Source organism: Lonchura striata, chromosome 3 (assembly GCF_050655825.1).
Source record: "Lonchura striata isolate lonStrDom1 chromosome 3, ASM5065582v1, whole genome shotgun sequence".
Lineage (NCBI taxonomy): Eukaryota > Metazoa > Chordata > Aves > Passeriformes > Estrildidae > Lonchura > Lonchura striata.
The window spans coordinates 874,141-888,616 of NC_140705.1; the positions used below are offsets into that span (position 1 = coordinate 874,141).

A 14,476-nucleotide genomic window follows, 5' to 3' on the forward strand; every position below is an offset into this window, starting at 1 on the left:
GAATGGTCAGAAATCATAGAATGGTCAAAAATCACAGAATGGGGAGGGTCAGAAATCACAAATGGTCAGAAATGACAGAACCACAATGGTCAGAAATCATGGAATGGGAATGGTCAGAAATCATAGAAATGGAATGGTCAGAAATCACAAATGGTCAGAAATCACAAAATGGGAATGGTCAGAAATCACAAATGGTCAGAAATCACAGAATGGGAATGGTCAGAAATCACGGAATGGTCAGAAATCACAAAATGGGAATGGTCAGAAATCACAAATGGTCAGAAATCACAGAATGGGAATGGTCAGAAATCACAAATGGTCAGAAATCACAGAATGGGAATGGTCAGAAATCACGGAATGGTCAGAAATCACAGAATGGAAGGGTCAGAAGCCACACAACCAGACCTGGTTTGGCCTCCAAGGGACCCTGTCCAGGCCTTTCCCTGCTCCCAGTGCCACCAGCACAGTGTGGGGACAAAGGATGAACCCAGGGGACAGCCAAGGATGGCCTGGCACAGACAGGACCATGGAATGTCCTGGGCTGGCAGGGACCCACGGGGACCATGGAGTCCAACTGCTGCCCCTGCCCACACCCCCAAATCCCACCCGGGCACCCCTGGCAGCGCTGGCCAAACCCTCCTGGGGCTCTGCCAGCCTGGGGGCTGTGCCATTCCCTGGGATCTGGGCAGTGCCAGCCTGGGGTCTGTGCCATTCCCTGGGATCTGGGCAGTGCCAGCCTGGGGTCTGTGCTTGTTCCCTGGGATCTGGGCAGCGCCAGCCTGGGGTCTGTGCCATTCCCTGGGCACCTAGGCAGTGCCAGCCTGGGGTCTGTGCCATTCCCTGGGATCTGGGCAGTGCCAGCCTGGGGTCTGCGCCATTCCCTGGGGATCTGGGCAGTGCCAGCCTGGGGTCTGTGCCATTCCCTGGGGATCTGGGCAGTGCCAGCCTGGGGTCTGTGCCATTCCCTGGGGATCTGGGCAGTGCCAGCCTGGGGGCTGTGCCCATTTCCTGGGACCTGGGCAGTGCCAGCCTGGGGTCTGTGCTCGTTCCCTGGGATCTGGGCAGTGCCAGCCTGGGGTCTGTGCCCATTCCCTGGGACCTGGGGCAGTGCCAGCCTGGGGTCTGCGCCATTCCCTGGGACCTGGGGCAGTGCCAGCACCTGTGGGGATGAACCTCTCCTGCTCTCCACCCCAAATCCCCTAGCCCAGCCCTTCCCTGTCCCTGTCCCAGGGGTCCCTGTCCTGCTGCCACCACCGGGACCTTTCCTCACCCTCCGTTCCTCCAGAGAGGATTTGAGCCCCAAACCCTCAGGCAAGCAGAGCTGGCTGAGCTGGATCCAGCCCTCAACGGTGCAATGAAGGCAGCATGAAAATGTGAAAAACACCGCAGAAGACAATGTGGAAAACCCCAGAAAAGCTGAAGAGGCGTGTGAATTCTACATGAAGGGTTTTGAAGGGCTCCAAGCGGTGAGAGGAGCTAAAAGCTGGAAAAATCCCGTCTGGCAGGGCCGAAGGCACGGAAACGAGAGGCTGGGAAGAAACACAAATGGGGAGGAAAGGGGGGCTGGAGGCAGCCTGGGGCTGTGCCCCTGCCCTGCCCGCAGCTCGGGCACCAGCGTGGCAGAAGCGCCAGAAAAATCCGCCAGAAATGAAATGTTCAGCTCGGCAGGCTGGGGAGCCTGCGGCTTAAATCACACCCTGAGCTCCGCGCAGCCTGGGGCAGGGAACTGGGGGATTATTGGGGAATTATTGGGGAATTATTGGGGAATTATTGGGGAAATATTGGGGAATTATTGGGGGATTATTGGGGAATTATTGGGGAATTATTGGGGAATTATTGGGGGCTATTGGGGAATTATTGGGGAATTATTGGGGAATTATTGGGGAATTATTGGGGAATTTGTGCTGGGCCCTGGCACGCCCAGCAGGAGAGGAGAGGAAAAGGGGAGAAACTTTTTGGGAGAAGTGAAATGGGACCTGGCAGGACCTGAAGGGCTCCGGGGAACACCCAGAGGGATTTTGGACAGGGATGGAGGGACAGGCCCAGGGAGCAGCTCCAGTGCCAGAGGGCAGGGATGGGTGGGAAACTGGGAATTGGGAATTGCTGATTGGGAATTGGGGAGATTTATGGAATAGGATGGAGACTGGGAATTAGGGATTGAGATTGGGCATTAGGGATATTTATGGAATAGGATGGAGATTGGGAATTAGGGATTGGGAATTAGGGATATTCATAGAACAGGATGGAGACTGGGGATTTGGGATATTTATGGAATAGGATGGAGATTGGGAATTAGGGATTGAGATTGGGAATTAGGGATATTTATGGAATAGGATGGAGATTGGGAATTGGGATCATTCCTGGGGATCCATTGTCCCTCCTGAGGGCAGAGCAGCTCTGAATTTCCCTGGAAGCAGCCAGATGTGCCTGTCACCCCCATGCCACTGTCACTGTCACCCCTGTGCCACTGTCACCCCTGTGTCATTGTCACCCCTGTGTCATTGTCACCCCCTGTGCCATTGTCACTGTCAACCCTGTGCCACTGTCACCCCTGTGCCATTGTCACCCCTGTGCCACTGTCACTGTCACCCCTGTGCCATTGTCACTGTCACCCCTGTATCATTGTCACCCCTGTGCCACTGTCACTGTCACCCCAGTGCCACTGCCACCCTGCCAGGTCTCTCCCCGAGCAGCGACTCTTGGAGCTGGGGCAGGTCCTGAGCTCAGACAGAGCCCAGCTGTGCCAGGGCTGTGCCAGGGCTGTGCCAGGGCTGTGCCAGGGGTGTGCAGGTGCAGCTCCTGCCCAGCTGTGCCAGGGCTGTGCCCAGCTGTGCCAGGGCTGTGCAGGGATCTCCTGCCCTGGCAACCACACCATGCCCTGCTCCCCGTTTATGCCCAGCCAGGGGGAGTTCTGAGCCCTGGCACCAAACCAAATCCCTTTAAACCCCTGCAGGTCTCAGCCTCTGGAAGTTTTGCCCACCCAGACCCGCAGCAGCGTTCAGCCCTGTGCCCGCGCCCGGGGCTGGCATGGAAGCGGCTTTGGCCGGGTCCTGCTGCTCCTCAGGAGGGGATTTCGGGGGGCACGGCCCAGGGGGGTGCCAGGGCAGCCGGGCAGGCAGGGAGGGGGGTTCTGCGGGCACTCCTTACTTTGAGCAGCTTCATCAGCCCCTCCAGCTGCACCATCAGCTCCCTCCTGCTCTCCTGCAGGGCCGACATCCTCTGCTCCAGCTCATCCTTCCTCTGCCTGTGCCAGGGACAAGGGGGAGAGGAGAGTGAGCCCAGGGTGCCCCTGCCCTGCCAGGGACCCTGTGCCAGGGACCCTGTGCCAGGGACAAGGGGGAGAGGAGAGTGAGCCCAGGCTGCCCCGTCCTGCCCGGGGCTCCCTGTGCCAGGGACCCTGTGCCAGGGACAAGGGGGAGAGGAGAGTGAGCCCAGGGTGCCCTGCCCTGCCCGGGGCTCCCTGTGCCAGGGACCCTGTGCCAGGGACAAGGGGGAGAGGAGAGTGAGCCCAGGGTGCCCCTGCCCTGCCCGGGGCTCCCTGTGCCAGGGACCCTGTGCCAGGGACCCCGGTGCCAGCGCTGTCCCGCTCCCGTGAAACCCCTGCAGCGAGGCTCAGCAGCACCAGCCTGGAGGAGACAATTCCCTGCTGCCCCCCGAGAAAAATCCACTTTTTGTGGCTCTGAGCAGCAGAACCCAGAGTCCTGCAGAGCTCAGGCAGGGCAGGAGGAGCTCGGGGAGAAAAATCCACTTTTTGTGGCTCTGAGCAGCAGAATCCAGAGTCCTGCAGAGCTCAGGCAGGGCAGGAGGAGCTCGGGGAGAAAAATCCACTTTTTGTGGCTCTGAGCAGCAGAATCCAGAGTCCTGCAGAGCTCAGGCAGGGCAGGAGGAGCTCGGGGAGCAGAGAGAGGCAGAAGGGAGGGAAGGCTGCGGGTGAGGGGGACACTGCGAGCTCTGCTGAGTGACAGAGCAGCCAGGACACGGCCCCTGCAGCAGCTGCAGGAGCTGACAGCAGCAGCAGCAGTGCAGCAGTGACCTTCCCCTCCCCTCCCTCCCCTCCCTCCCCTCCCTGGCTGCACGAAGCATTCCTTTCAGGAGCGGGCACTGCCAGGCACCGCCGCAGCACCGCGGGAGGTTCGGGTTATCCCAAACCCGGGGGCTGAGACAGCCCAGCCCAGGAGTCTGGTAGCCCAGCCCAGTAGCCCAGCCCAGTAGCCCAGCCCAGGAGTCTGGTAGCCCGGCCCAGTAGCCCAGCCCAGTAGCCCAGCCCAGGATTCTGGTAGCCCAGCCTGGCAATCTGGTAGCCCTGATAGCCCGGTAGCCCAATCCGGTAGCCCAGTAGCCCAGGCTGGTAGCCCAGGCCTGCTAGCCTGCCCCAGCATCCTGGTAGCCCAGCCCAGTGTCTTGGTAGCCCAGTCCAGTAGCCCACCCCAGCATCCCGGTAGCCCATCCCAGTAGTCCATCCCAGTATCCCGGTAGCCCACCCCAGTATCCCAGTAGCCCACCCCGGTATCCCGGTAGCCCATCCCAGCATCCTGGTAGCCCAGACCAGCATCCCAGTAGCCCATCCCAGCCCAGCCCGGTAGCCCACCCCAGTAGCCCACCCCAGCAGCCCACCCGTGCGGCCGGGCCGCCCTCACCGCAGCAGGCGCAGCTCGGCCAGCAGGGTCGGGTTCTGCTGCGCCTTCTCGGGCGTGGGCTGCGAGGCCTGCTCGTGCTCCAGGCGCAGCCGCTGGATCTCCTGCAGGATCTCCCTGCGTGGGGGCAGAGCGGGTGGTGAGAGACCTGCACCCGCAGGGAGCACTGCAGCTGGGCAGGAGCCGCTGCAGGAGCGACTGCAGATCTGCAGGGAGCACTGCAGCTGGGCAGGAGTCACTGCAGGAGTCACTGCAGCTGGGCAGGAGCCACTGCAGGAGTCACTGCAGCTGGGCAGGAGTCACTGCAGGAGCGACTGCAGATCTGCAGGGAGCACTGCAGCTGGGCAGGAGCCACTGCAGGAGCGACTGCAGATCTGCAGGGAGCACTGCAGCTGGGCAGGAGTCACTGCAGGAGTCACTGTAGCTGGGCAGGAGCCACTGCAGGAGTGACTGCAGCTGGGCAGGAGTCACTGCAGCTGTGCAGGAGTCACTGCAGGAGTCACTGCAGCTGGGCAGGAGCCACTGCAGCTGTGCAGGAGTCACTGCAGGAGTCACTGCAGGTGTGCAGGAGTCACTGCAAGAGTCACTGCAGGGGTCACTGCAGGGGTCACTGCAGGAGTCACTGCAGGTGTGCAGGAGTCACTGCAGGGGTCACTGCAGGGGTCACTGCAGGATTTACTGCAGGTGTGCAGGAGTCACTGCAGGTGTGCAGGAGTCACTGCAGGGGTCACTGCAGGGGTCACTGCAGGGGTCACCGCAGCCGCCTTGCACCGATCAGCCGTGCTGTGGTTGCGTTGCGCTGGTGCAGTAAATGCGGCTCTGCGGTCAAACGCAGCTTTGGAGGATGGAACAGGAGCTCTCTCCGCGGGGGTTGATCAATAGTTAACATCAATAGTTAACATCAATAGTTAACATCAGAGTTAATAGTTAACATCAATAGTTAACATCAGAGTTAACATCAATAGTTAACATCAGACTTAATAGTTAACATCAATAGTTAACATCATAGTTAATAGTTAACATCAATAGTTAACATCAATAGTTGACATCATAGTTAATAGTTAACATTCATAGTTAACATCATAGTAACATAATGGTGAGCAGACAGAGGTCCTTGTTTTAAATGGAATTTATGCATAACCATGAGGTACGTATGAATATGCAAAAGGATCATCCCTTTGCTCACAAAACGTTTTTCGTGGCTTAAGTGCCCGAGAGCATCCGGACGTCCAGAATTCTTTGATTTGTATCACCTTCGAATTGTCCTCACTCTGCATTTTTATCATCGAATTGTATTGCTATTTTAATGACCGTTTTATTAACGCCAAACTTTGAACATTCCTAAGAACCAGCGAGCGGCGTTTCGCACGCCAAGCTGCAGCAAGGTTTACCCAGCGAGACGTCGGGAAGCTCCGAGCCAAATCCCGGCGCTCCGGGCCGTGAACTTGGATTCTGTTTGAAGGGCCACGGGCAGGAGCCGTGCTGGGAACAAGCTTCACCCAAGGGTGCGCAGGGGGGTGGCACAGAGCCGCTGCCAGCGTGGCCTTGCTTTGGGTGAAAAAACCCCAAAAACTCGCAAAGCAAATGTTAATTTCTGGCACTGAGCTCTGTGCCTGCTGGCGGGGATGCCAGCTGCTGGCACCTCCCCATTGCCACGAGCAGGGAACGAGAGGGGGATGAGGAACAGCAGCTGGAGCTGGCAGCCGTGCCCGCTGGGGTGTGCCCAGCCCCGGCTGGCACCGCTCCCTGTGCTCTCCTCCTGCTCCCTGCTGCGCTTCCCGAGCTGGCACACGCAGTGCCACAGCTCTGTGCCACACCGCTGCCACTCCTGCAGCCCTGCAGCTCCTCCTGGCACTGCCAGCCCCGCAGCAGGGCCCTGCTCCGTGGGGAGCCCTGGCACGGCCCCGGCAGGACAGGGAGCTGGGGAGAGCCCTGCCAGGACAGGGATGTGGGCACTGCCAGGACAGGGAGCTGGGGAGAGCCCCAGGACAGGGATTTGGGCACTGCTCCAGGACAGGGATTTGGGCACTGCCAGGGCAGGAATGTGGGCACTGCCCCAGGACAGGGATGGGCACAGGGGCACCAGGAGAGCCTGGGGGGCTCCACAGGTGACCCTCTGGAACGACAAAAATCCTCTGGTTGGCGTTGGAAAGGACTTCAGAGCCCACCCAGTGCCACCTGCCACTGGCCCAGGCTGCTCCCAGTGCCATCCAGCCTGGCCTGGGGCTCTGCCGGGGATCCAGGGTGGGCACCCTGTGCCAGGGCTGCCCACCCTGCCAGGGAGCAATTTCCAATCTCCCAGCCAGCCCTGCCCTCTGGCACTGGGAGCCATTCCCTGGCTCCTGTCCCTCCATCCTTGTCCCCAGTCCCTCTGCAGCTCTCCTGGAGCCCCTCCAGGCCCTGCCAGGGGCTCTGAGCTCTGCCTGGATCCTTCTCCTCTCCAGGTGAGCCCCCCCAGCTCTCCCTGGATCCTTCTCCTCTCCAGATGAGCCCCTCCAGCTCTGCCTGGATCCTTCTCCTCTCCAGGTGAGCCCCCCCAGCTCTGCCTGGATCCTTCTCCTCTCCAGGTGAGCCCCCCCAGCTCTCCCTGGATCCTTCTCCTCTCCAGGTGAGCCCCCCCAGCTCTCCCTGGATCCTTCTCCTCTCCAGGGGAGCCCCCCCAGCTCTCCCTGGATCCTTCTCCTCTCCAGGTGAGCCCCCCCAGCTCTCCCTGGATCCTTCTCCTCTCCAGGTGAGCCCCCCAGCTCTCCCAGCCTGGCTCCAGCCCTGCAGCAGCTCTGGGGGCTCCTCTGGGCTCTCTGCAGCAGCTCCAGGTCCTTGTGCTGCTGGAATCCCCAGGGCTGGGGCAGCTCTGCAGGTGGGCTCACCTGGGCATGGGGCAGAATCCCCCCTGTCCTGCTGGGGTCTGCCCAGGACTGGGGGTTTGGGGGTTTCAGGGATTTGGGGCTTTTGGGTTTTTGGTGTTTCAGGGATTTGGGGTTTCAGGGATTTGGGTTTTTGGTGTTTCAGGGATTTGGGGGTTCAGGGATTTGGGTTTTTGGTGTTTCAGGGATTTGGGTTTTTGGTGTTTCAGGGATTTGGTGTTTCAGGGATTTGGGTTTTTGGTGTTTCAGGGATTTGGGTTTTTGGTGTTTCAGGGATTTGGGGGTTCAGGGATTTGGGTTTTTGGTGTTTCAGGGATTTGGGTTTTTGGTGTTTCAGGGATTTGGTGTTTCAGGGATTTGGGTTTTTGGTGTTTCAGGGATTTGGGGGTTTCAGGGATTTGGGGTTTTTGGTGTTTCAGGGATTTGGGTTTTTGGTGTTTTGGGGATTTGGGGGTTCAGGGATTTCGGGGCTCACACCCCAGCTCTGAGGTTTGCTGGATGCTCTCAGGGCTGCACAAAATGATTTGAAGAAGATGAGAGAAGATCCAGCCCGCCCTGGGGAGCAGGGGCAGCGCAGCCCCGCCCGCGGGGCTCAGGGGCTCATTACCGCCGTGACTAATGAAGGAGCTAATGAGCTGCCGTACCTGTTCTTGCTCTCCAGCTCCGCTATCAGCTGCCGCTGCTGCCGGTTGGCGTCGAAGCTGAAAGGCGGGTCCGGGCCCGGGCGGGGCTGCGCGACGGGAACGCGGGAGGCACGGGAAGAAATAAAGAACGGGAATCACAGGAACCGCGAAACACAGGAAACAGAGGAAAACACGGGAATGAGAGAGATAGAGATAGAGAAACACGGGAATGAGAGAGATAGAGATATGGAAAAACGGGAATGAGAGAGATAGAGAAACACGGGAATGAGAGAGATAGAGAAACACACGGGAATGAGAGAAATAGAGAGAAACACGGGAATGAGAGAGATAGAGATATGGAAAAACGGGAATGAGAGAAATAGAGAGAAACACGGGAATGAGAGAGATAGAGATATGGAAAAACGGGAATGAGAGAAATAGAGAGAAACACGGGAATGAGAGAGATAGAGATAGAGAAAAACGGGAATGAGAGAGATAGAGAAAAACGGGAATGAGAGAAATAGAGATAGAGAAACACGGGAATGAGAGAGATAGAGATAGAGAAAAACGGGAATGAGAGAGATAGAGAAACACGGGAATGAGAGAGATAGAGATAGAGATAGAGAAAAACGGGAATGAGAGAGATGGAGAAAAACGGGAATGAGAGAAATAGAGAAACACGGGAATGAGAGAGATAGAGACAGAGAAACACGGGAATGAGAGAGATAGAGATATGGAAAAACGGGAATGAGAGAGATAGAGAAAAACGGGAATGAGAGAGATAGAGATAGAGAAACACGGGAATGAGAGAGATAGAGAAACACACGGGAATGAGAGAGATAGAGAAAAACGGGAATGAGAGAGATAGAGATAGAGAAATACGGGAATGAGAGAGATAGAGAAACACGGGAATGAGAGAAATAGAGATAGAGAAACACGGGAATGAGAGAGATGGAGAAAAACGGGAATGAGAGAAATAGAGAAAAACGGGAATGAGAGAAATAGAGAAAAACACAGGAATAGCAGAAAATAGAGAAAAACACAGAAATCACAGAAAATAGAGAAAACCACAGGAATTGCAGAAATACAGAAAAACAGAAATCACAGATAATAGAGAAAAACACAGGAATTGCAGGAAATAGAGAAAAACACAGAAATCACAGAAAATACAGAAAAACACAGGAATCGCAGAAAATAGAGAAAAACACAGAAAGCACAGAAAATACACAAGCACAGCAAACAGAAATTACACAAGTCACAGAAAACAAAATCACACAAATCACACAAATCATAGAAAACTCAGAAAATACACAAGCCCACAAATCACAGAAAAAACACAAATCACACAATCACACCAATTACAGAAATCACAGAAATCATAGAAAACACAGAAAATACACAATTGCACAAATCATGGAAAACACAGAAATTACAGAAACCTCACAAATCACAGAAAACACAAATCACACAATCACAGAAATCACAGAAAACACAGAAAATACACAATCACACAAATCACACAATCACACAAATCACACAGTCACAGAACCCACACAAATCACAGAAAAAACACATCACACAATCACACCAATTACAGAAATCACAGAAATCATAGAAAACACAGAAAATACACAGTAACACGTCACAGAAAACACAGAAATTACAGAAACCACACAAATCACAGAAAACACAAATCACACAATCACAGAAACCACAGAAACCCACAGAAATCACAGAAAACACAAATCACAGAAATCACAGAAATCACAGAAAACATAGAAAACACAGAAAATACACAATCACACAAGTCACACAATCACAGAAATCACACAAATCACAGAAAACACAAATCACACAACCACAGAAAACACAGAAATCACAGAAGTCACACAAATCACCCAATGCCACCAATGCCACCAGTCCCACCAATGCCACCAGTGCCACCAGGGCACTCTGCCCTGCCACTGTCCCAGCGTGTCCCAGTGTCCAGCCTGGCCTTGGGCACTTCCAGGGACCCAGGGTGGGCACCCTGTGCCAGGGCCTGCCCACCCTGCCAGGAACAATTCCCAATTCCCAATATCCCATCCAGCCCTGCCCTCTGGCACTGGGAGCCATTCCCTGGCTCCTGTCCCTCCATCCTTGTCCCCAGTCCCTCTGCAGCTCTCCTGGAGCCCCTTTGGCCCTGGAGGTGGCTCCAGGATCTCCCCAAGCTCCGTTTTCCCCTTTCACCCCCAGATCTGCACCCACAGGATTTCTCTGTGGGAATCACAAGCCCAGCCCAGAACCAGCCCAGCCAGTGGGGTTGGGGCCACAGGATCCCAACTGGTTTGGGTGGGAAGGGACCCCAGCCCCTGTGCTGCCCCCCGAGCTGTCCCCATTCCCCTGTGCTGTCCCCATTCCCCTGAGCTGTCCCCATTCCCTCTGAGCTGTCCCCATTCCCCCGTCCTGTCCCCATTCCCCCTGTGCTGTCCCCATTCCCCCGTCCTGTCCCCATTCCCCTGTCCTGTCCCCATTCCCTCTGAGCTGTCCCCATTCCCCCGAGCTGTCCCCATTCCCCCTGTGCTGTCCCCATTCCCCCGAGCTGTCCCCATTCCCCTGTGCTGTCCCCATTCCCCCGAGCTGTCCCCATTCCCCCTGTGCTGTCCCCATTCCCCCGAGCTGTCCCCATTCCCCCGAGCTGTCCCCATTCCCCTGTGCTGTCCCCATTCCCCTGAGCTGTCCCCATTCCCCCGTCCTGTCCCCATTCCCCCGTCCTGTCCCCATTCCCCCTGAGCTGTCCCCATTCCCCCGTCCTGTCCCCATTCCCCCGTCCTGTCCCCATTCCCCCTGAGCTGTCCCCATTCCCCCGTCCTGTCCCCATTCCCCCATCCTGTCCCCATTCCCCCGAGCTGTCCCCATTCCCCCGAGCTGTCCCCATTCCCCCGTCCTGTCCCCATTCCCCCGAGCTGTCCCCATTCCCCCGTCCTGTCCCCATTCCCCCATCCTGTCCCCATTCCCCGTGCCCATGGTGCCCGGGTCACTCACGGCATTCCCGGCCTCGGCGGCCAAGCGCGCGGCGTAGCGGGCGATGAGCCGGTGCTCCTCGTCCAGGCGGCCAGGGCTGTCCAGGGCACTGCAAAAGAACCCAGAGTGAGCTCAGGGTACTCCAAAACCACCCAGGGTGAGTCCAGGGCTGTCCAGGGCACTGCAAAATAACCCAGAGTGAGCCAGGGCTGTGCAGGGCACTGCAAAACACAACCCAGGGTGAGCCAGGGCTGTGCAGGGCACTGCAAAATAACCCAGAGTGAGCCAGGACACTGCAAAACACAACCCAGAGTGAACTCAGGGTACTCTAAAACCACCCAGACTGAGCCCAGGGCTGGCCAGGGCACTGGAAAACACAACCCAGGGTGAGCCAGGGCTGTGCAGGGCACTGCAAAACACAACCCAGGGTGAGCCAGGGCTGTGCAGGGCACTGCAAAACACAACCCAGAGTGAGCCAGGGCTGTGCAGGGCACTGCAAAATACAACCCAGGGTGAGCCAGGGCTGTGCAGGGCACTGCAAAACACAACCCAGGGTGAGCCAGGGCTGTGCAGGGCACTGCAAAACCCGACCAGAGCGATGCAGGACTCCTCAAAAGCAAGCCAGAGCCAGGCCAGGGCCAGGGGGTGTGCGGGCACAGGGACAGAGGGAAGAGCCTGGAATTGTCCCAATTCCCCTCCCACTCTGCCAGAGCACGGAGCTCTCCCCGGGCTCCTGCAGCTTCTCCGCAGCATCCCCGGCTCCAGCTGGGGTGCAGATCCCTCCTCCAGCCCCTGTGAAGGGAACAGGGCCAGGGCAGAGCCCAGAGCGGGGCACGAGCAAAGTGCCACTCCAGGGCCACCCCCGAGGGGTCCGCGGGCAGGGGGGAGTGATGCCCAGGGAAACGCAGCATCAGCACAGGGAGCAGCTTTCCAAAGCAGAGCCATTCCACACAAAAGCCATTCCCAGCCCACAGCCCACCTCAGGAGGCAATTTGCCTTGCTGCGAGCTCAGTTTCAAGGGTTTGCGTTTCCCTCATCCACACAGCCAATCTGTGCTGCGGATGTGGGGGTTATTTAAAAATGAAGGTTTAATTTCCTCTCAGATCTAAGGACTGGAACTCCTCCTGGCGCTGGCCAGGTGAGGTCTGGGCTGGGACAATGAGCAGGGGTTGGGATGGCCATAAATGACCCGGAGAGGCCGGACTGGACGGAATCCTGGAGACATCCAGAGCAGGAGCAAAGGCAGGAGCTGGAGGAGGGGGAGTGAGCCCGGGGAGAGCCCAGGAATCCGGCAGGGCAGCCTGGGGAGCTGCACAGACACCTTCCCAGACACCTTCCCAGCCATTTCCTGCCCAGTTCTGCTGAAGAACAGCAGCCCACAGCCCGTGCCAGCCCGCAGCAGATCCCCAGGCAGCTCTGCCCCGCAGCTGTGTCTGCACAAGCCTTCCCTTCCCTCCTGAGACCTCCCCATCCCTGCCCCTTCCAACAGCTGCCGTCTCCCAGCTCCTGGAACTGCCACCTCCCCTTCAGCGGTGATTACAGAACAGTTCTGGGCAAGTTCTGGCTTTCCTGAAAATTACCTGTAACGCACAAAAGAACAAATGATCCTTTTGTGCTCGCTCTTGGAAATGTCTGACAGGTGATGAGGAAGAGGAGCTCAAGTTCATCTCCTGTCCCAGGCTGCTCCAATTCCTATCCAGTCTGGCCTGGGGCACTGCCAGGGATCCAGGGGCAGCCACAGCTGCTCTGGGAATTCCATTCCAGCCAGGAATTCCCAATTCCCAATCTCCCAGCCAGCCCTGCCCTCTGGCACTGGGAGCCATTCCCTGGGTCCTGCCAGGGAACAATTCCCAATTCCCAATCTCCCAGCCAGCCCTGCCCTCTGGCACTGGGAGCCATTCCCTGGGTCCTGTCCCTCCAGCCTTGTCCCCAGTCCCTCTGCAGCTCTCCTGGAGCCCCTCCAGGCCCTGCCAGGGGCTCTGAGCTCTGCCTGGATCCTTCTCCTCTCCAGGTGAGCCCCCCCAGCTCTGCCTGGATCCTTCTCCTCTCCAGGTGAGCCCCCCCAGCTCTCCCTGGATCCTTCTCCTCTCCAGGTGAGCACCCCCAGCTCTCCCTGGATCCTTCTCCTCTCCAGGTGAGCCCCCCCAGCTCTCCCTGGATCCTTCTCCTCTCCAGGTGAGCCCCCCCAGCTCTCCCTGGATCCTTCTCCTCTCCAGGTGAGCCCCCCCAGCTCTCCCTGGATCCTTCTCCTCTCCAGGTGAGCCCCCCCAGCTCTCCCTGGATCCTTCTCCTCTCCAGGTGAGCCTCCCCAGGTGTCAGGAATGGGTCAGGGATCGAAGGGGAAGAATAAACCCAGAGCTCAGTGGGAGGAGGGTGCAGGGACAGGGTGCAGAGGGTTCCCCAGCAGCAGGGTCTGGAGAGGCTCCCACACAATTCCCTGTGCTGCAAACACCAAAATGGGGATGGACAATTCCTGTGTCCAAACATCAACCTGGGCATGGACAATTCCTGTGCTCAAACACCAACCTGGTCATGGACAATTCCTGTGCCCAAACACCAACCTGGGCATGGACAATTCCTGTGCTCAAACACCAAAATGGGGATGGACAATTCCTGTGCTCAAACACCCAAACGGGCATGGACAATTCCTGTGATCAAACACCAAAATGGGGATGGACAATTCCTGTGCCCAAACACCAACCTGGGGATGGAAATGGGCTGGGGTGGGTGGCATGGCAGGAAGGAGAGTTTGGCACAGCACGGGTCCCTGAGCCAGCCCTGAGGGGACAGGGGCACACACGGGCTGGGCAGGGCAGGGGGACAGCCAGGGGACACTGGGGACAGGGGACACTCAGGGAATGGGGACACTGAGGGAATGGGGACTGTGAGGGAATGGGGACAGTGAGGGACAGGGGACACTCAGGGAATGGGGACAGTGAGGGACAGGGGACAGTGAGGGACAGGGGACACTGAGGGGATGGGGACTGTGAGGGAATGGGGACAGTGAGGGACAGGGGACAGTGAGGGACATTGAGGGACAGGGGACAGTGGGGGAATGGGGACTGTGAGGGAATGGGGACACTGAGGGGATGGGGACACTGAGGGAATGGGGACACTCAGGGACAGGGGACACTGAGGGACAGGGGACAGTGAGGGACACTGAGGGAATGGGGACACTGAGGGACAGTGAGGGACACTGAGGGAATGGGGACACTGAGGGAATGGGGACACTGAGGGAATGGGGACACTAAGGGAATGGGGACAGTGAGGGACAGGGGACACTGAGGGAATGGGGTCACTCAGGGAATGGGGACACTGAGGGAATGGGGACACAGCCCCATCTGCTCCTGGC

At 57.7% G+C, this 14,476-nt stretch overlaps 1 protein-coding gene across 18 annotated transcripts in view; it reads right to left on the reverse strand.

The window, feature by feature from the left end:
- The window catches only part of DTNB (dystrobrevin beta), a 141,939-nt gene that overhangs the window by 56,228 nt on the left and 71,235 nt on the right, over window positions 1-14,476 (reverse strand). For 17 of the 18 annotated variants that reach the window (XR_014953507.1, XM_085574246.1, XM_085574247.1 and 14 more), the window contains 4 exons: window positions 11,146-11,233; window positions 8,143-8,228; window positions 4,638-4,751; window positions 3,148-3,244 (listed from right to left, as the gene is read on the reverse strand). Coding sequence is in view for 17 of the 18 variants with exons in the window: in XM_085574246.1 (XP_085430372.1) it covers window positions 3,148-3,244; window positions 4,638-4,751; window positions 8,143-8,228; window positions 11,146-11,233 (385 nt within the window). In the remaining variant the exon portion in view is untranslated. Of the gene's footprint in view, window positions 1-1,163; window positions 1,530-3,147; window positions 3,245-4,637; window positions 4,752-8,142; window positions 8,229-11,145; window positions 11,234-14,476 lie in introns of those variants that run through there. The other variant, XM_085574244.1, reaches the window with a different exon arrangement.